Source organism: Humulus lupulus, chromosome 1 (assembly GCF_963169125.1).
Source record: "Humulus lupulus chromosome 1, drHumLupu1.1, whole genome shotgun sequence".
NCBI lineage: Eukaryota > Viridiplantae > Streptophyta > Magnoliopsida > Rosales > Cannabaceae > Humulus > Humulus lupulus.
Window position 1 is genome coordinate 42,589,775 of NC_084793.1, and position 22,146 is coordinate 42,611,920.

Consider the following 22,146-nt stretch of genomic DNA (forward strand, 5'->3'; position numbering starts at 1 on the left):
GTTTCTCCAGGGGCTACAGCCTATGATAGACTGGGATGTTCGTATTACCACTGTGCCAGGAGTGACTACCTATGCACAAGTTGTTGAGAAGGCGCTCAAAGCTGAGAGCGCAGAGAAAAAAAAAATTGGCGTGAGAATGCAACCAGAAAAGACCCTAGGAGTGAGACCTCCATTTATGAGTTCAAGTAGGGGCGGGGGCCCCAGTGATCAGAAAAGGAAGGTTCCTAATGCCTTTCCATCTCCAGACCCTGATAGGAGACCACGTGGTATTCAAATAGGTCGCCAGGGCGGCAATGAGGGCTGGAGTACTTTTCCTGAGTGCGCCAGATGCAAGAGGCGCCATATAGGGGAGTGTCGGGCAAAGGCCTGCTTTTTTTGTGGGATAGTGGGACACTTAAAGAAAGATTGCTCGAAGGCAAGAAAGGAAGAACCAAGAAAGGTGGACAGCTCAACCCCAGCTTGAGTGTTCGCATTGACACATGCAGAAGGTGAGGCTTGTCCCTCAATAGTCACAGGTCAACTTTTTAGTGTCAGAATCCCTTATACTGTTTTGATTGATTTTGGTGCGACACATTCTTTTATTGCTAGTAGAATTATTGATAGATTATGTAGACCATGTGATTATTATGTTGTGGGGTTCGGGACCTTATTACCCACTGGGGAGTTAGTAGTATCCAGGATATGGGTCAGATCTTTGCCAGTGATAATGGAGGGCAGAGAGTTGTCAGTTGATTTGATAGAGTTGGTTATGACCAACTTTGATATGATTCTGGGTATGGACTAGTTAGTGAAGTATGGGGCAACCATAGATTGCAGAAGGAAAATGGTAACCTTTGAGACTGAAGGTGATGATCCTTTTGTATTTGTTGGCACTGTGCATGGACCCTGTGTACCTATGATATCTGTATTGAGGGCTAGAGATCTATTGCAAGGTGGATGCATGGGATTCTTAGCCAGTGTGGTAGATACCACTCAAGTCGTGCCAGTGGGACCAGAGGGGACTAGATTAATCTATGAGTTTCTGGATGTATTTCCAGAGGATTTACCAGGGTTGTCGTTACACAGAGAGATAGAATTTGTGATTGAACTAGCGCCAGGGACAAAGCCAGTGTCTAGGGAACCTTACATAATTGCCCCAACAGAGTTAAAAGAACTAAAGATACAGCTGCAGAAGTTGTTAGACTTGGGTTTTATTAGACCCAGTTTCTCACCATGGGGTGCACCAATCCTGCTTGTAAAGAAGAATGATAGTTCTCTGAGAATGTGTATTGACTACAGGGAATTGAACAAGTTAACAATTAAAAAAAAAGTATCCTCTACAAAGGATAGACGATTTGTTTGATCTTTTGCAGGGTAAGACGGTATTCTCAAAGATAAATCTATGATCTGGTTATCACCAGCTGAGGATCAAGGAGGGAGATATACCGAAGACTGTTTTTTGCACTAGGTATGAGCATTATGAGTTCTTAGTCATGTCCCTTGGGTTGACTAATGCCCCAACTGATTTTATGGATCTGATGAACAAGGTGTTCAAAGATTACCTAGACCAGTTTGTGATCGTCTTTATCGACGATATTCTGGTTTATTCTCAGTCAGAGTCATAACAGAGCAGCGTTTGAGGTTGGTTCTACAGAGACTGAGGGAACACAGATTGTTCGTAAAGTTCAAGAAATGTGAGATCTGGTTACCTCAAGTAACATTCCTTGGTCATATTGTCAATCGGGATGGGATCAAGGTGGACCCAGCCAAGATTGAGCCAGTCAGAGATTGGCCAAGGCCAAGGAACACCTTAGAGATTAGGAGCTTCCTTGGATTGGCAGGGTATTACAGGCGTTTTGTGGAAGGGTTCTCAAGGATTGCTACTTCATTGACTAAACTGACACGCAAGAATCAAAAGTTTGCATGGTCAGATAAGTGTGAGAACAGCTTCCAGGAGTTGAAGCAGCGATTATCGCTGCTTCAATTTTGAGTCTTCCAACAAATCAGGAGAAGTTCGTGATTTATTTTGATGCATCACATCAGGGTTTAGGTTGTGTTCTTATGCAGTCGGGGAAGGTGATTGCCTAGGCATCACGTCAGATGAAAGAGTATGAACATAGATACCTCACTCATGATCTAGAGTTGGCAGCAGTGGTCTTTGCATTAAAGGTATGGATACATTACCTTTATGGGGAGAAGTGTGAAATATAAACTGACCACAAAAGCTTGAAGTATTTTTTCACACAGAAAGACCTGAACATGAGACAAAGGCATTGGCTGGAGTTGGTGAAGATTATGATTGTGAAATCCTATATCACCCAGGAAAGGCCAACGTGGTGACAAATGCCTTAAGCCGGCAGGGTCCGGAACAGATATACAGTGCGAGGTAGACATCCAAAGAGTTAGCAGAGATATGACCAAAGTTGGTATAGAGTTGCTGGTGGCACAGTTGGCCAACATCACGCTACAGTCTACGCTGTTAGAGAGGATAAAGGAGAGTCAATTGGGTGATTCACAACTGATAAATATTAGAGGGGACGTCCTAGTTGGAGTGTCTAGGGATTATACAGTGTCAGATATAGGCTTGCTAAAGTACAAGGGTCGGATCTGTGTTCCGATGGACACTGTTATCAGACATGAGATTTGGATTAATCTTACACTACCCCTTACTCTTTGCATCCAGGCACCACGAAGATGTATCGGGATGTGAGATCGCTATATTGGTGGCCTGGGATGAAGAGGGATGTGACAAAATATGTGGCTAAGTGCTTGACATGTCAACAGGTCTAGGATGAGCATCAAAGACTAGCAGAGCTATTACAGCTTCTGGACATCCCAGAGTGGAAATGGGAGGACATCACGATGGATTTTGTGGTGGGGTTACCTAGGACTATGGGTCACCATGATTCAGTGTGGGTTATCGTGGATCGATACACCAAATCAGCTCATTTCTTACCAGCGATGATAACTTATACAGTTGGCCAGTACGCAGATCTTTATGTGAGAGAGAGAAAGTGCGCCTCCAAGGTCTATCGTTTCAGATCGAGACCACATATTTACTTCCAAGTTTTGGGGAAGTTTGCAGAAGGCTATAGGTATACAATTGAAGTTTAGTACTGCCTATCATCCTCAAACAGATGAATAATATGAGAGGACGATACAGATATTAGAGGACATGCTGCGAGCATGTGTGCTGGACTTTGATGGGTCCTGGAGTAAGTATTTGCCTTTGATAGAGTTTTCCTACAATAACAGCTATTAGTCAACCATTGGGTGATGAGATGTTGTACGGTAGGAAATGTAGATCTCCCATTCATTGGGATGAGACAGGAGAAAGGAAATACATGGATCTTGAGGCAGTTCAGAGGACCAATGAGGCTATTGACAAGATCAGAGCTCGGATGCTCGCTTCTCAAAGCAGGCAGAAAAGTTATGTTGATCCCAAACGTAGGAACTTGGAGTTCCAAGTGGGAGACTATGTCTTCCTTAGAGTCTCACCATAGAAAGGGGTGAGGAGATTTGGGAGAAAGGGCAAGCTAAGCGCTAGATTTGTGGGACCATTTAAAATCCTGGAGAGGATTGGTCAGGTGGCCTATAGATTGGTCTTACCTCTGTCACTGTCAGCCGTACACAATGTATTTCATATTTCGGTCCTTCGAAAATATGTGTCAGACATGACTCATGTATTGAGTTACGAGGACCTGGAGCTTGAGGCAGATCTCTCCTAGGAGAAACATCCAGTCCAGATACTAGGCAGGAAGGATAAGGTTCTGAGATATAAAACTATACCTTTAGTTAAGGTATTATGGAGGAACAGCAAGGTCGAGGAAGCGACCTAGGAGCTGGAGTCAGATATGCAGAATCAGTATCCCGAGCTGTTCAGGTAAAATTTCGAAGACAAAATTCCTATAAGGGGGGATAGTTGTAACGTCCCAAATTACCTAATAAGGCTTAGGGTCTTGATTAGGGGGTCAGGATGGCAAATTATGGAAATTATGTGCTTATGTGATATTTATGTGTATCATTGCATGATTATGTGAGTTATATTATAATATAACTTGATATGCATGTTTAAGTGTATTAAATATGCATGTGGGCCCGTTTCTTATTAGGATGACAATTTTCGTAATTTGGTCTGTTATGGGTATATTTGGCATATATGTGATATATGTGTGGGACCACATTATTATGTGGATATATTTTGGTTACTCGACACGAGTCGTTCCTATGGAGCAAGTTAGTGGGAAAGTTACAATGGGATTAATTCTTACTCGGAGTGAGTCAAGGGGTATTTTTGATATTTAGTACATTAACAGGATATTGGGTAATGGAAATTGAATATTTGAGAAATATTTTCAGGGTTTTCACTAGAGCACAACAAATTATATATAAAGATCAAGAACCTAAAACCACTTTAACAACCTGACACATGAGTTAAAACAACTCAATAGAAAAGTAGTTAAGTAAACCACATGCTAAAATTGAAACCAAACAATACTAACGGACACGTCTAAAAAATTTCCAGATGGAACCATGAATCATAATTTTGCGAATACATGGCGAGCTAAAACCTGTCACTTTCATGGTATTACCACAGTGTTTCCATATTTATATATACTATAGGATGGGTAATCGGTGTAGTTATACCTTATTCGAATTAGTGAAGTATATATGGATCAATTGAGCTATATAGGGCCAGAGAAGAAAGGGATCAACGGTACGTTCTACTTCAACATTATAGGATAGCTGTTACGATAGTGGGAGATCGAGTAGGAAAAACAATAGTACAAGTACTAGCTTTAATATCCAGGAATAATATATATTTGATCACTATACATAACAATTTATGTATAATATGTTATCAATAAGTAGGCAATGATAATAATTTTGTTCCCACCAGATACGGTGTTGCGTGGAAGTATCTTATTAGTGAATCAGGAAATTAGACTTTATTTAATTAGTTATACTTTCTGTTTTTTTTTTTCGGTTAAGTTTAATAGAATATTTTTATATTTAACTGTAAATGGTAAACATGATTTAAACTTAAATAAAATTAAATAATTAAACAAATTAAATATAATATTTTTGATATATTTTATAATGATAATTATTTAAAAATAATAAAATCATATATTTTATAACTTAAATAAAATTTAATTAAACTTAAACTTAATATTATATTGAAAAGGGCCGGCCCTGGGCATAGTCGGGCTAGGCCCTACCCAGGGCCCAAAAATATCATGTAAACTCTTATTGGTTTGGAATGTATTTATATTACTAAATATTAGTTTAATTTTATTTAAAATTACATAAAAAAATTACATATACAAAAGGGCCCATTTTTCTTCAAATTTATTAAAATCGTCTTAGGCCCACTTTTTTTCAGGGTCGGCCCTATTGAACATATAATATATAATTTTTTGTTGTCACTGCTAAAAACTTAAACAAAAAAATATATTTAAAACATCATATTTTAAAGGTATTTTATGATATTCATAAAAAAAAAAGATATTTTATGATAATTTAAATAATTAAATTATATTTATTTAAAATTAATAAATACATAGATATCATTTTTTTATCTTATAAATTTGTGTGATAGTTTGTTTTTTTATTAGTGTGAGACCCTTTTTCTTTATTAAATTCACAAAAAAAAACATTGTGAGATACATTAGAAACTAAAAACAGTTATATGTATGTATATTAATGTTTACACTATGACTTTTTCTATTCTTATTTCATTTCTATTATTAATTTTTTTTAAATATTATTGTATTTTATATATATTTCATATAATCATGTAAATATATATTTATGTCAGCGTTGTGTTTAGATATAATATATGTAGAGATTATTCATATAAATATTTATATATATTATAAAATTATAATTTATTTTATTATATATATTTTTTAAAAATAATCAACTAATTTTTATTAACATTATAGATAATATTTACAACTTTAAAACTACGCTGTATATATTTATATATACGGTAGAGTTCACTCCAAAATCAGATGGCTACAGCTAATATATCTAAGATTTTGTTTTGTCTATATCCAAACAAGAAAGATCTGTCCTTTGGCACTAATAATAATGCTATATATATAATGCTGATCTTATATTTATATATTATATATATATATATAGGCGTGGTCGCATTAGGGCGTGACGTCGAAGCTTCTGTCTTGTTTGATATGTATATAAATAATGTTTAAAGCTTAATTTATTATTTCTATTTATATGTCTGATATAATTTTCCTTCTAATTATATATTCCCACAAACACATATATATTTTGGCAGATGCAATGATGATTTTATTAAAACAGGCTATCAGCCAAAACAGATCAGTACCACAGATGTAGTACGTCTCGTATAAAAATAGGAGCCATGTTTAATTATAAATATATTTATATATTTTTATTTCTAATATATGTAAATATAAGGTATATATATGCCAAATAAAATTTTTTTAAAAAGTTCTGAGTCAAGTGAAGAGTCAATAATTGTTAGATGAACAAATCAACTATTACAAGTATATTTAGCGAATATTTATATACTTACATTACAAAAAAAAAAGAGCACGACAAAAAAGTTTTAAGAAATAAAATGTAGTTGGAGAGAGAAACTATTAAAATTATAATATATATATATAATCCCAATTATGAAATCGATCGATGAAGAGATTATTATAAGAAAAAAAATATATAGTAATTGAAAGATAAAGTCTTCAATAAATATAATGCTATTATGGCATTAATGTATCAAAAACATATTTCATACGTATATATATAGTGTTGATATGGTTGAAAATTAATTTGTTTTAAACTTTATCTTTACATGTGCTGATATATGTTACTGCAGTGCTATATATTATATGATTGAAGCAATAATTTTTCGAATTATTATTTGTTATTCTTAAAAAAAATAAAAATCATAATGATTGAGGTTAAAACTTGAGTAGGACAATAATTGATATAAGATGGAATTGGGGAGGTCATCTGGTCAGATCAGTCTTTGACGTTGATCTCTCATAAACCCTTTCGTTAGTCTCTGGCATGTGGTCACGTAATCGGTAATCCATGCAGAATCGAAACGTCCTTCTCCAACTTGAAAAAGTATATATACCTTTAATCTTCATGATTCCTTTGAAAAAAGTCTCAATTATTTTTTATTTAACAATATATTAGGTGAACGTGTAAAATGTCAAAAATGAAAATCTTTGTAGTGAAAAGTGTTCTTTGTCTTGGTATTTAGCATAAAAATAGTGTCCCTACTGCATTATTGTTTGAAAAATGACCTATACATCTTAATATATTTGATGATTTTTATCTTATTATTATTAGTTTATACACATAACATATATCATCAACTTATTCATTAACGTTTCATATGTTGTCAAGTTATTAAATAACGTTTTCTCAGTTTGTCTATGCAAAACATCAACTTGTTATAATTTATAATGTATGTTTTAAATAAAAAAAGAGATTCGTATTTATATATTAAATTTTCCTAAGTGGGGTATTTCCCACAAATGTATGTTAAATTTTACACGTGAATCAATGTATTGATTAGTGAAACTAAATGAGGTTCAATATATATACATCAGCTAGTTCTTTTTAGATTAGAAGAAAAAAAATAAAGAAAGAAGTCAATTAATTTCTTTATTAAACAGGTCAAACACGAAGGCAAAAAGTTGAGTTTCAGTTTTACTCAAAATAGTGTTTGGTAACCACTTTAGTACTTAGTTGAGAATATGGTTTATATTTTTGTGTGCCTTGTTGGAATACAAAATTTAATGTTATAGTTGGCTGAAGTAGCTGAGCTGGGTCACAAATCTCCTTAATTAAATTGGTTTGCTCTATGGTATTTCTCAAAATTGGTTGGACCATCCTACTCCTTAATATGCTCACCAAACCAAAGTAACTTGCACACCTCCTTCACTCCCTAAAATTCCCCTTGACGTTTTACTAAAGAAAGTCTTTGTTTAGATAATTAAAATTAGTGAAATCTTTCTTAAAATTTGCAATTATCTACAACAACAACCCTGGATATATTTGTATATATAACTACATATATTATGGGGATTTAAAGGATTTTTTTGTCATTCAACCATATAGATATATAAACCTACTAAATTCATTTATATCCATACGAGCAATAATATTAGCACTAAAATATTATACCAAATGTGACAATATTTTTTAAATTAGTGAGTCTCCTTTGAAATAAATTTGATTAATTTAATAAACTGTCACGGCAATTGATATAATATTTTTGTGCATAATTTTCGTGCAAATATCTATATATAAATATGTTGGAACTTATAATATATATGAGTATGAATTATTAAAAATAGAAAAGGTGTTTTAATGACTCCCTAGAGAAAGAGTCCCACATTGGTTTAGAATACTCTCTTGTAAGGGTATATAGAGTGTGGACTTCAGCCTTGGGGTTGTGCCCCAAGGGGTACCCACTTTTGTGGGAGAGGGAGGAGTCACACAAAGGCTCACCTGACCACCACACACGCGTGCCGCCGTCCGACCGAGCTGGTTGGTTGGTGTGGTGTGCACCTTATTATTTTTTCTAAAAAAAAATTATTTATTAAATATTTTTTTATTTAATAAAAACGTGGTTAATAAGTGGTAAACTGAAGACTTTATCTCTTCAGATTTTTCAGGATTCCAACTGCCATGCCTCTCCCACGTTTTAATAAAACGTCTTTATTCCCGTTAATGAAGATAGAATTTTTCTTTAAAAAGAGCGATTACTTTTCAGAACGATATATCTCTTCTCAGAAAAAATAACTCTCTTCAACAATTTTTACGATTAAAAATCTGAGCAGTAGTATCATAAGGGTGTGGTATACGACGGTTCTCTACAGTGCAGTGGAGGTCCGATCACAGTTAAGACTGGGTTGTTTTATCCTGGGGACGACGGGGCTGATAGTCTGCTTGCACGAATTCTGGGCAGTGCCGCGAACGTCTTATAGAGAGCGACCTAGTCTGCGACTCAACCCAGACAATCATTCGGTAATTTCGTTCCTTTTTTATTTCTGCAGCAACTTTTTACAACAAATTTAAGACGTTTAGTTTCTGCCATGACTACCGATGATAACTCTGGTGTTGTTGACATAAACAAACCATTTCGTTTTGAGGGTAACCACTTTAAAAGATGGAAACAGAAGATGTTATTTTTCCTCACAATCAAAAAGGTTAACACAGCTCTCACTACTGATAAGCCTACTGTATCTGAAAAGGATGACAACGATGAAAAAGAGAAACAAACTAAGGCTTTAGATGCTTGGGTCGAAAATGATTTTTTATGCAAAAATTTCATTCTCAATGGTTTATCTGATGACTTGTATGACTATTATAATTCTGACCAAAATGCTAAGGCAATCTGGGACGCACTGCAAAAGAAGTATGACACTGAGGAGGCTGGAACCAAGAAGTACGCTGTCAGTCGCTACCTCAAATTTCAGATGACCGATGACAAGTCAGTGGAAGCCCAATCTCATGACCTTCAGAAAATCGCTCATGAAATAATTTCTGAAGGTATGTCTTTAGATGAACAATTTCAAGTTGCTGTGATTATTGACAAACTGCCCCCTGCGTGGAAAGATTTAAAAAAAATTCTCAGGCACAAAACAAAAGAATTTTCACTATAAAGTCTGATCACTCGCCTTCGTATTGAGGAGGAAGCTCGTAAACAGGACCAGAAAGAAGAAGTGCTTGTTGTATCCAGCAACAACAACACTAACAAAAGGTCCACTGCAGTTCTGAAACCCAATGGGAAAAATTTCAAGAATCAGAATCGAAAGCAGAATTCAAACCGCAACAATCAACCTCGGAACAATAATCAGAATTGGAACCATCAAAGGAACTAAAACAGACAGCAGCAAAACCCCCCTAATAATAAGAATGAACCTGCTCCATTTCTGTGCTTTGTTTGCAACAGACCAGGTCATATTGCACGCAAGTGCAGGAACAGGCCAAGCTCTGCTCCGCAGGCTAACCTGACAACTGAAGAGCCTTTCACGGCTATGATATCTGAGATCAACCTTGTTGGTGGATCAGAAGGGTGGTGGGTAGACACTGGCGCTTCTCGCCATGTTTGCTATGATCGGAATATGTTTAAGACATATACTGCTGCTACTGAGGAAAAGAAAGTGTTGCTGGGAGATTCGCACACTATGATTGTTGCTGGTATTGGAGATGTGGAATTAAAGTTTACCTCTGGAAGAACTGTGATTCTTAAGGAAGTCAAGCACACTCCAGAGATGAGAAAGAATCTGGTCTCGGGCTACCTTCTCAACAAGGCGGGGTTTACATAGACTATAGGGGTTGATTTGTTTACTTTAACTAAGAATGGGATGTTTGTAGGGAAAGGGTATGCAACTGAGGGAATGTTTAAATTGAATGTTGATGTCAATAAAGTGAATGTTTCTGCTTATATGTTGTGTAGTTTTAATACTTGGCATGCTAGACTCTGTCACGTTAACAAGCGCATAATCAAGAATGAGTAGTTTAGGCTTAATTCCTAAATTATCTTTAAATGATTTTGAAAAATGTGACTATTGTAGCCAAGCTAAGATCACAAAAACACCCCATAAATCTGTGACTAAAGAAACTGAGCCTCTAGATTTAATTCATTCTGATATCTGTGAACTTGATGGGACGTTGACCAGAAATGGAAAACGTTATTTTATCACTTTTATTGATGACTGTTCTGATTTTACATATGTGTACTTGATGAAAAATAAAAGTGATGCTCTTGATATGTTTAAATCTTTTGTGACTGAAATTGAAAATCAATTTAATAGAAAGATAAAGAGATTTCGTAGTGATAGAGGCACTGAATATGATTCGAGCATGTTTGTTGATTTTTATAACTCACATGGAATTATACATGAAAGAACTGCACCATACTCACCTGAAATGAATGGCAAAGCCGAAAGGAAGAATAGAACGTTCACTGAATCAATTGTTGCTATTTTGCTTAATTCTGGTGCTGCATCTTATTGGTGGGGAGAAATATTATTGACTGTTTGCTATGTGCTTAATAGAGTTCCAAAATCAAAAAGCAAAATTTCTCCTTATGAAATCTTGAAAAATAAACAACCAAACATCTCTTATTTTAAAACTTGGGGTTGTTTGGCATATGTTAGAATTCCTGATCCTAAAAGGATAAAATTGGCTAGTAGAGCATATGAATGTGTGTTTATTGGCTATGTTGTTAATAGTAAAGCATATCGATTTTTTTATTTGAAAGACCATGTTATTTTGGAATCAAATGACGCTGATTTTTATGAACATAGATTTCCATTTAAATTGAGAAATAGTGGGGGTGCATCATCTAGTAACATGCCTGTGATTAGGGACATTGAGCATCATGAGGGGAATGAAACTGAACCTAGAAGAAGTAAAAGAGCTAGAGTCTCTAAAGACTTTGGTTCTGATTTTTGTGCATATACTTTAGAGGAGGATCCTTCGAACCTCCAAGAAGCTATGACCTCATTAGATGCTGACCTGTGGCAAGAAGCCATTAATGATGAAATGGACTCTCTTGAGTCTAACAAAACCTGGCATTTAGTTGATTTACCTCCAGGATGTAAGACAATAGGTTGCAAATGGATTCTGAAAAAGAAATTGAAACCTGATGGTACTGTTGATAAGTACAAGGCACGTCTTGTTGCCAAAGGTTTTAGACAGAGAGAAAATGTAGATTTCTTTGACACATACTCACCTGTCACAAGGATAACATCTATTCGTGTGCTTATTGCTTTAGCTTCTTTACATGATCTTGTTGTGCACCAAATGGATGTTAAAACTGCTTTTTTAAATGGTGAATTAGAAGAAGAGATTTACATGGACCAACCTGAGGGATTTGTGATCCATGGTCAAGAACATAAAGTGTGCAAATTAGATAAATCTTTGTATGGTTTGAAACAAGCACCTAAGCAATGGCATGAAAAATTTGACAATCTAGTTATCTCACATGGTTTTAAAGTGAGTGAAAGTGACAAATGCATTTACTATAAATCTGAGAATGACATTTGCACCATCATATGTTTATATGTAGATGACTTGCTTATTTTTGGTTCGAACTTACATGTCATAAATGATGTAAAATCTGTGCTATGTGAAAACTTTTACATGAAAGATCTAGGAGAAGCGAATTTGATCCTTGGTATAAAGATCACTAGGTCTGAAAAGGGAATTTCTTTGGATCAATCTCATTACATTGAGAAGATTTTAAAGAAATACAATTACTTTAACTGTAAACCTGCGTGTACACCCTATGATCCCAGTGTAAAGCTATTTAAGAACACTGGTGATGGTGTAAGACAAACAGAGTATGCGAGCATTATTGGCAGTCTTAGGTATGCCACTGATTGTACTAGACCCGACATTGCCTATGTTGTGGGACTATTGTGCAGGTTTACTAGTAGACCTAGTGTTGAGCGTTGGCATGCTATAGAAAGGGTCATGAGATACCTTAAGAGAACTATGAACCTTGGATTGCATTATCAAAAGTTTCCCGCTGTCCTTGAAGGATATAGCGATGCTGACTAGAACACCTTGTCAGATGACTCCAAGGCAACCAGCGGCTATATTTTTAGCATAGCTGGTGGAGCTGTTTCATGGAAGTCTAAAAAACAGACTATTCTGGCTCAATCTACAATGGAGTCAGAAATGATAGCACTAGCTACTGCTAGTGAAGAAGCAGGATGGTTGAGAGGCCTGCTAGCTGAGATCCCTTTATGGGAAAAACCGATACCAGCTGTGTTGATCCATTGTGATAGTACCGCGGCTATTGCAAAAGTTCAGAACCGTTATTACAATGGTAAAAGACGTCAATACGACGTAAGCACAGTACTGTTAGAGAGTTCCTCTCTACTGGAGCTGTGAGAGTGGATCATATACGCACTGATGAAAATTTAGCTGATCCTTTGACGAAAGGATTAGCTAGAGAGAAAGTCCTTAAAACATCAAAAGGAATGGGACTATTGCCCTTAGAATGATGAATCACACATGATGGTAACCCGACCTATAGACTGGAGATCCCAAGAAATAGGTCCAATGGGTAATAACAAGTTATGATGTGATATGAGATAGATCATGCTATTACTTAAAGTTAACTTGAAGCATGAATTCCTGAAGCGACATAAGGATGAGTTAATCGAAACTCTTAATGAGATCTATACTCTATGTGGAGTGGAGTACCGAGCTACAGGAGTACTCTTGATAGACTCACCTACGTGAATGTGGAAGTGGGGCCACTTCCTATGAAATTTTAGGGCAAATTTCTAGAGCGTTCACTATACTGGGATAGACGTGCATGGCCATTAAAGCACGGGCTTTTGGACTACACCCTAGAAAGATTGTGCGTGGTGCAATGTTAGAGATAGAGTTCAAGACTACGTGTCACTCTAGTATATTCTAAATTGCATTCACTATGCAAAGGTTCAAGTCGAAAGATACCTTTGTTTATGCTCAATCTTATTGTTCTTAGGTTACTGCTCGATGAAAAATATTTTTTTAATAATTCAAGTGGGGGATTGTTGGAACTTATAATATATATGAGTATGAATTATTAAAAATAGAAAAGGTGCTTTAATGACTCCCTAGAGGAAGAGTCCCACATTGGTTTAGAATACTCTCTTGTAAGGGTATATAGAGTGTGGACTTCAGTCTTGGGGTTGTGCCCCAAGGGGTACCCACTTTTGTGGGAGAGGGAAGAGTCACACAAAGGCTCACCTGACCACCACACACACGCGCGCCGCCGCCGCCGTCCGACTGAGCTGAGCTGGTTGGTTGGTGTGGTGTGCACCTTATTATTTTTTCTAAAAAAAATTATTTATTAAATATTTTTTTATTTAATAAAAACGTGGTTAATAAGTGGTAAACTGAAGACTTTATCTCTTCAGATTTTTCAGGATTCCAACTGTCATGTCTCTCCCACGTTTTAATAAAACGTCTTTATTCCCGTTAATGAAGATAGAATTTTTCTTTAAAAAGAGCGATTACTTTTCAGAACGATATATCTCTTCTCAGAAAAAATAACTCTTTTCAACATTTTTTACGATTAAAAATCCGAGCAGTAGTATCATAAGGGTGTGGTATACGACGGTTCTCTACAGTGCAGTAGAGGTCCGATCACAGTTAAGACTGGGTTGTTTTATCCTGGAGACGACGGGGCTGATAGTCTGCTTGCACGAATTCTGGGCAGTGCCGCGAACGTCTTAAAGAGAGCGACCTAGTCCGCGACTCAACCCAGACAATCATTCGGTAATTTCGTTCCTTTTTTATTTCTGCAGCAACTTTTTACAATAAAATATATATAATATCACACTATCACCATATTACACGCATCTCCTATAAAAATACTATTTTTTTTTATTTGTTAATATTTTTTTCTTTAATCGGTAGTTTAAATTGCAGGGTATGTCAAATGTGAGTGACTCTCTAGATATATCAATTATGTTAGTTTTATATATATATCCTGTTCTTTTCCCAAAATTGCAGAGATCCAAATAATCAACAAAATATATATAATCATGTATATATGTGCGTACAGGTAGAGAATCTCTCTCAAGTGTATCCAAAAATAAAATTTACTGGGTTAAACATAAAATTGCCAAGTATATATATACTATACTTACTTTCTGCACCATGTCAGAAATTTTAAATTATTGGCAACTACAAAGTCATGGGTCCTTACTAGGAGATCTCGTGGGAGCGAAAGTATCATTAATCATGCCATTTGATCCATGTTTTAACATTAGACAGTGGCCCAACATTGATCAGTTTTTTATTCTTAATTAATAATATGTTGAGAAAATACAAAAGATTTTAACATTGTTTTGGATTCTATTAACCTAGTAGTTTCTAGTTTGCATGTGCAGCTGATCAAAGATAACCCCATATATCATCGTGAAAATTAGGTATATTAATTTGAACCGTTTGATTTAAACAAATTTACATGTTGTGACTTGTGATCACTACTGATGATGATCAACGTGGCTCATAAGAAAGAAGTTTCCTCTTTATTTCAGTCAGATTCTGAATGGTCCAACTACGACAGACCTTTACCTCTGTCTAGTCGCCATTGAACCCAAAGTACAGTTCAATATTATTAATAACTATTAGATTCAAAACCCCTCAAAACGAGACTAGTGTACTACTCTCTCTAGTCTCTACACTACTCAAACTTCCCTCCAATAATTAATGTTAATTAGCTTCTTTTATAGCTTTTTCTCTCAGTTTGTGTTTGTGACACATTTTAACTATGCCAAACACTCTAGGAAAGAACCTAAACCTAAACCTTTGTTTCAAAAATATCAAGCTTTCACAACTATTCTCCCAATCTCCTCCTATGACGACTCCACAAACAACCCCAGAAGATCACAGCCGTCCATTACCTCAACCCAATTGCACCACATCAATCTTGGTTAGAAACTTCAACTCTCTCTACGACGATGCCCTTGATTCCACCTCCAAATCCCTCACCAACTCTCCCTCCTCTCTCTCCGCCGCCTCCGTCCAAGATGATGACGGCGGAGCAGTCGCCGTCGCCGCTGGCGCTGCATTTGCCTCCCGTAGATTCTTCTTCTCCACCCCTGGAAGGTCCAACTCTATCGTCGACTCCTCCGCTGCTAGTACTAGTACTACCGCCGCGACCGTAGTCTCCGCCGAACCAGATGAGGAGGCCTCCGCTAAGCTCTTCGGCAACAGCGTGGCGGTGCCCACGATCTCGCCGGATCCCTACGCGGATTTTCGACGGTCCATGCAGGAAATGGTTGAGGCGCGTGAGGTGGCCATGGACGTGGACAAATCCAATTGGGAGTTCTTGCATGAGCTCCTCTTGTGTTATCTTGCTCTCAATCCAAAGAGCACCCACAAATTCATTATCGGCGCTTTCGCTGATCTAGTTGTCAACGTTTTGCCTTCGCCGCCGGAAACTGGTGGCCGCCGGGAACCTGATGTAGTCGCCGACATGTATGAGAATAAGAGGTAGATGATTTGTCTTGGGTTCCTCTACTTAAACTTTACTAATTAATTATATAAAACATGAAATGGGGACTAAAGTTGGTCCCCATTATTTTATACCCTTATTGTATGTTCATGAATGACTATATATTATAAAATGTTTCAATTGATCCAACTTTTAATTTTTGGTTCCTAAGTAGTCTTTTGATTTTTGAAGCAGTACACTCAAGTACTGAACCTTTGGTAAATTATATATATATATATATAATTTGTTTCTGCATATATGTGCTTTGGTGGGGGAGAAAGCTGGTTCAATAATCTTTCTTGGCCAAAACTAATTACTCTCGAAGATTAAGAACCTCTTGTTTTATTTTAAAGTTTACAAGTTTAAATGCATGGTTCCAAAAAAATTAAAATTGAATTTTATTTAATAATTAAATTTTATTGATTAGGAGTTTGCACAGGGTAATAATATTAAGCCACATGTGAGTTCCAGATAGATGCCCTTGAGCTCAGACAGACTTATCTGTATCAAAATTTCTCAAGTAGTAATAGGAATATAGAATATATAAAAGACAAAAATCCAAGCTAACTTTGTCACTATCAAACATAATCTACTATTCTACCTATAATAACTAGACTGGAACAGTAAATCCTGTGGTGACCACTGCTTCAAACATCTGATCAAATGGTTATGATTAGGTAGTTCACACACGGTACTATTGTACGGACGGCTTTGATGAGTGGTAGTAGTAGTACCAATACAGATGATTCCTTACTATATTTTAAAATATATATATCGTTCTGAAATAAATAGAAAATAGCCACGGTTTAGATTTGAATAGGATAGCTAAACGAACCAACCATTCAGGCAAATTTTGAAGTAAATTACACAATATTGAGGACTAGTGAATCTTTCTGCTTTAAAATATGATTTCGCCAGTGAAGAAAATAGTTTGAACTATGAAGTTAAACTAGGCAGGCGCTATTTGGGGTCCAACTAGTGTAACCTCATTGGGCTAATATCCTTGTACTTTCACACTCGCATTGAAAAGATAGCCTACAAACGTGGCTTTAATGATTAATAATTTATTGGAATATATGCGACATAAATATCTTATATTTTCATATTTATCAAAATAAAATTACGTTAAAACCGTCCAATTTTACCATTTTCTTGATTCCATCACCACCAGGGTCGTTAAGTACAAATATGGCTATATAAGGTGACACGTGTCAACATATTAGTAGTCCATCTTATATTTTAATTAAAAAAATTATTAATTTATTTTAAAATTATATAAAACTAACTAAAAATAAAATTTAATATTAAAAAATAGAAAAATTAATAAAAAAATATTTTTTGATTAAAAAAAATTAAACTTAAATTATTAAACAAAAAAAACAAAAAACTTAAATTAATTTTTAAAAAAAACTCTTCTTCCCCGATCTTCACTCTTAACTCTTAACACAAAGTCATACCCAAATCAATTTAAATTCCAAACAAATCAAGACGGAAACTCAGAAACTCTTTACACAAAACTCATACCCAAATTAATTTAAATTCAAAACAAAATTGTTGGAAATGAGGATAAATTTTTCATTTTAAGAACCTCATATGAATTTTGGTAAATCAGTGATGAATCTAAGAACACAAATCAATAAGACTAATTATCAAATAATTAAAAAACAAAAAATATGAAATCATAAATCAACACAAATATATATCATAGTTCAGAACAAGATCAATGTGATCTTGAACCTAATCCAATTTTAGGAACCACTATCATTTCTTTATTCAATACAAGACTTCAACTTCAATGGAGCTTCTTGGAACAATCTTGAATCAAACTCTCTAAACACTCAACAAGTGTTTTCCTCTCAATCCCTGAGCAAGCACTTTCCCAACAGTTATGCTTCTCATTACAGTTCCCCAAACCAGCTCTCATAACATTTCTCAATATTCAATCTTGATTTCTGTACTTGAACTCTCTCTTCTAATTTGCCTTTTCTATTATTTCATCTGAATTTTCTCTCGTTTCATCTGTATATTGTTCTTAACTGTGATCTTCTCTCTTCGTTTTTCTCCTTTGTTTTGTGTACCAACATGTCCTTTTATAGATCAAGCACCGAAAATTAATAAAGTTATTATGATAGTTACGGAGCAAACAACCCATTAACAGAAACAGAATTAGAATTAGTTGGAATTTGTAGAAACTCCTCCCACAAAAATCAAGATTCAAACTCAGAAAATATTAACTCAAAACTCATAGCCAAATCAAAACTCATAAACAAAATCGTAACACAAAACTCATACCCAAAACTCGTACACAAAACTCAGAAAATATGGTATCAACCCACACCCATCTGTCAACCTCTGCCATGTCGTTCTAACCCATGCCCATCCCGTCAATGCCACAAAGAACCCCAACTCAAAACCTCTTCCACAACCTCTTCACAACATCTCCAAGTCGTCGTCTCCAGCCCAAGCCGTTGTAAATCCATTGATGTAGCCCAAGTCGCGCTTCTTCACGTCGTCTCCAAGTCCTCGTCTCTAGCCTGGGCTGCGTCTCTCTTCTGGGCTTCAAGCTTGAGGCTTTAAGCATGAGATTGGCTGCTGAAGAAACAAGGAAAAAGAAAGAGGTGATCGGGATTGGTTGTCACGATTGGAGAGGGGAGATTTCTGGGTTTGAAGCTTTAAGCATTTGACTGATTAGAAGAAACGAGGAAGAAGAAGAGAGAAAGGGTATCGTGTAAGAAAATGAAAATGAAAAAAATAATAACTAAAATTATTTTTTAATCAATTTTTATAATTAAATTAATATTTTGAATTTATTTTTTAAAATAATATTTTAATTATTTTAAAAAAAAATTATGAAGTAGACTAATAATAGGATGCAACATGTCATCCCAATAATACTTATTACGAAACATTAGCAATTGGGAAAATTGAGAATGAGAATTTAAATCTTTTTCTTATATTTGTACATATTTAATATTACCTCTCGATTGGTTTAAGCGAAAAAAAAATTGAGCAAAAACATATATAAGGTATATATGCCGCAAATTTGCCTAAATTATATACCCTACTCTGATATGCAAGTACTAGTTTGAACTTTATGACGATAGATATATATATAACTTTACAGACACGTAATACAAAGATATACCAATCCACGTTATTTTTTTTCGAATATATACACGCAAGCTAACAGAAATTTTATTAGGTGCGAATCAGTAGAATTACGGCACTAGACTTCCATAATTAAATAAAGCCAAAATGTCATGTTCTGGCAAGTTACACCTTCGGTTCAATATAAATATTTTCCTTATTTAAGTTCGTTATTTTCGAGTATAAGATTTTTTATATATATGCACACGAATTTTCACCATGAAGACATTTCGCTCATTATTTAAGGGGGCTTTGTAGTGAACGAATTGTTTATCCAAATCCATATCAAGCCCATTATAGAGCAGCACGCAGTCCAGGCCCATAACACACACAAATTAAACCAGAAGACGGAACAGTACAAAATGATTCCAACCAAGACAAGCATTCCACAATCCACCTAAGCTGAGGTACATTTTCTTGAATTTAAAATAGAGTTTTTGCCCTATAGCATAGAACTAAACTATACACGAGGCAACTAGTTTAGTTTTCCTGAATCTTGATTAGTGATTTCTATATCATAGATTCATAAACATGGCAACTAGATTAGACTAAAACTCACAAAATTCAATTAAATTTGCACGCCCAAAACCAGAAACAGAAGAACTTAGCTTTTGTAATCCCATGACTTGTACAGCAAATTGATTTTTTTTTCATTACAACAAAAATCCAAGGAACATCCACATAAAATACGTCAAAGTGCAAAACAATTTAAAAATAAAAGGGTAGAGCCGAGAAAATATAACTTGAAGAAAACCACTGACCATTCTCAGATTTCTCAAATACCATTCAAAAAGATAACGAGCAAATGCTTTTGCTTGTTCTCTACATACTTCGTTCCAATCAAGTAAAACTAAATAACACTAAAATAAATAGAAAATTCATTTAAGTTTTTATGAGAGAACAAAGGAAATATCTTTAGTCAAAATTACTGGATATCCAAAAATATTCCTGCTAAACTAGTAAAACTCGTAACATTGAAGCAAAACAACCAAATGAAAAGAGAAGTGCATAACCAGACTATCGCTTCTTGGAGACACCAACAGTCTTTCCCCTGCGACCAGTGGTCTTAGTGTGCTGTCCACGAACACGAAGACCCCAGTAGTGACGGAGCCCACGGTGGTTCCTACAAGTACATTCATCATAAATTATATACTCAAACACAATATGGCAACAAGACAAGAAAACAGTATAGCATAAAAGACAACATATGAGAAAGCAAACCTGATCTTCTTCAAACGCTCAAGATCGTCCCTAAGCTTCATGTCCAATGCATTGGACACAACTTGGGAATACCTTCCATCCTTATAATCCTTCTTTCTGTTCAAAAACCAGTCTGGGATTTTGAACTGGCGAGGATTGGCGACAATGGTCATCAAAGTATCAAGCTCAGCAGCAGATAACTCACCAGCTCTGCAAAATAAATTTACAGATTAAAATCCAAAAATACTGCATTAACAAAGCAAATGTTGAAGAAAACAGAAACACGGATCAGTACCAAGTTACAGTTAGTTTGATTGCTACATCAGTTAACATACCAGTTTAAATTAAGATGAGAGAGCAAAATAAAAAGAATCGGGCATTAAATTAAGGGGCCAACATGAAAAAAAAGAACAGTATCAAAAGTTCAAAATCCACAAAAACTAGCATCTAAAAACAATTAAAAACTCAAATTAGCAGTACATATATCGTAAAGTTCTTCCATTTTTAGCAAAATACAATACACTAACATATTAAAAACAATATAATAAATTCCATTATCCCCTACAGCAATACGGAAAAAGAGAAAAATAAGTGAGGAACAACTAGAGGTATAAAAGACTAAGTTTTACCTCTTGTTCATGTCGACATCGGCTTTCTTGCAAACGAGGTTGGCAAAACGGCGGCCTATACCTTTAATGGAGGTCAGAGCAAACATAATCTTCTGCTTTCCATCTACGTTGGTGTTCAGAACCCGAAGAATGTGTTGAAACTCTTCGTTCGCAACCAGCGACTACATGCCCCAAACCAGAGTGCCAATTAATAAAAAGATAAAAAATAAACTAGTCCAAAGATACACAAATAGAAAAAGAGATAGAAATGGATAAAGAAAGTATGGTTGCTCACCATGGCTAGGGTTTCAGATCTGAAGCAGCTACTCGTCTGTGTGCGTCGAGATAGTGAAGAAGCCTCCAATTTACGAACCCTAATCTGAAGGAGCGCATCGTTTGTTGATTTATATACTTGATAGGCTTCGTGGGCTCTAAGTATACCATGTCCGACCCACTAACGCTGGCCAAGCCCATTATTCAAGAGGGCAAGGAAGAAAGCAAAAGGTTCTTTTTCAAGTACCTCTTTGCAAAATAGTTAACTTTTTTATCTTTTATAAATGTTGCATTTTCAAAATTAATATACTAAAACTGGATTCGCCTAAAATCCCCTATCTTTATCGTTTTTTGCACTCATTCCTTAAACTATAATCTTTGGTATTTAAATCCTTAATCCGGCTGATTTTTGGAAAAAGCTGAGAACTACCCATTTTTTTGGAATAGTTAACTAAAATTAGACATTAAATATATTTAGTTGAATTTTACCCATTATTATCATGAGATTTCCCAAATTATCCTTATTTGAGCACATGATTCTAAGTGTTGTTGTAATGTGTATTATATATGTGTCATATTATAGTTAAATTGGAAATCCATTCTCATTGTAGTGTGTTTAAGGAGAAAAAAAAAACATGTAATTGAAGGGTATAATGGGTACATTAATTGAAAATTTAGGTACTAAAATAAAAGTTAAAAATAATGGGTAAAAATTAAAGTGGATCATTTAAAATGGGTACATAATCTAATTTCCACCTAATTTTTGTATTTGTTAGCCCATGTCCATCTAAATTTTTCATTTAAGCCTTGTATGTTTTTGAAGTCATTTGGAGTGAACAAAATTTTTTATAATCTGACTAACCTAATCGAATTTAATCTAGAGGTGTTTACATAAATATGAGAAAAATATATATAGTT

The 22,146-nt window shown here is 35.2% G+C and overlaps 2 protein-coding genes across 2 annotated transcripts; one reads left to right on the forward strand and one right to left on the reverse strand.

Moving 5' to 3' along the window:
- Positions 1–15,115: 15,115 nt before the first annotated feature.
- Positions 15,116–16,191, forward strand: LOC133791730 (transcription repressor OFP16-like). Its single transcript, XM_062229649.1, has one exon. The coding sequence runs from the start codon at positions 15,275–15,277 to the stop codon at positions 16,001–16,003; it is 729 nt and encodes a 242-aa protein (XP_062085633.1). The 5' UTR covers positions 15,116–15,274; the 3' UTR covers positions 16,004–16,191.
- A 3,699-nt stretch (positions 16,192–19,890) lies between these two features.
- Positions 19,891–21,408, reverse strand: LOC133791736 (small ribosomal subunit protein uS13z/uS13y/uS13x). The gene is made up of 4 exons (XM_062229654.1): positions 21,251–21,408; positions 20,977–21,137; positions 20,369–20,557; positions 19,891–20,270 (listed from the first exon to the last, which is right to left on the reverse strand). The coding sequence occupies exons 1-4, from the start codon at positions 21,251–21,253 to the stop codon at positions 20,165–20,167; spliced, it is 459 nt and encodes a 152-aa protein (XP_062085638.1). The 5' UTR covers positions 21,254–21,408; the 3' UTR covers positions 19,891–20,164.
- Between the last annotated feature and the right edge of the window lie 738 nt (positions 21,409–22,146).

What these genes read in the sequence shown, in the direction of transcription:
- LOC133791736 (XM_062229654.1), bottom strand. An exon ending in GATGTCGACATGAACAAGAG is followed by an intron (nt 20,558 to 20,976) that starts GTAAAACTTAGT and finishes TTTATTTTGCAG; the next exon opens with AGCTGGTGAGTTATCTGCTG. An exon ending in GAGCGTTTGAAGAAGATCAG is followed by an intron (nt 20,271 to 20,368) that starts GTTTGCTTTCTC and finishes ATGTACTTGTAG; the next exon opens with GAACCACCGTGGGCTCCGTC.
- LOC133791730 (XM_062229649.1), top strand. Translation starts at nt 15,275, where the DNA reads ATGCCAAACACTCTAGGAAAGAACCTAAACCTAAACCTTTGTTTCAAA.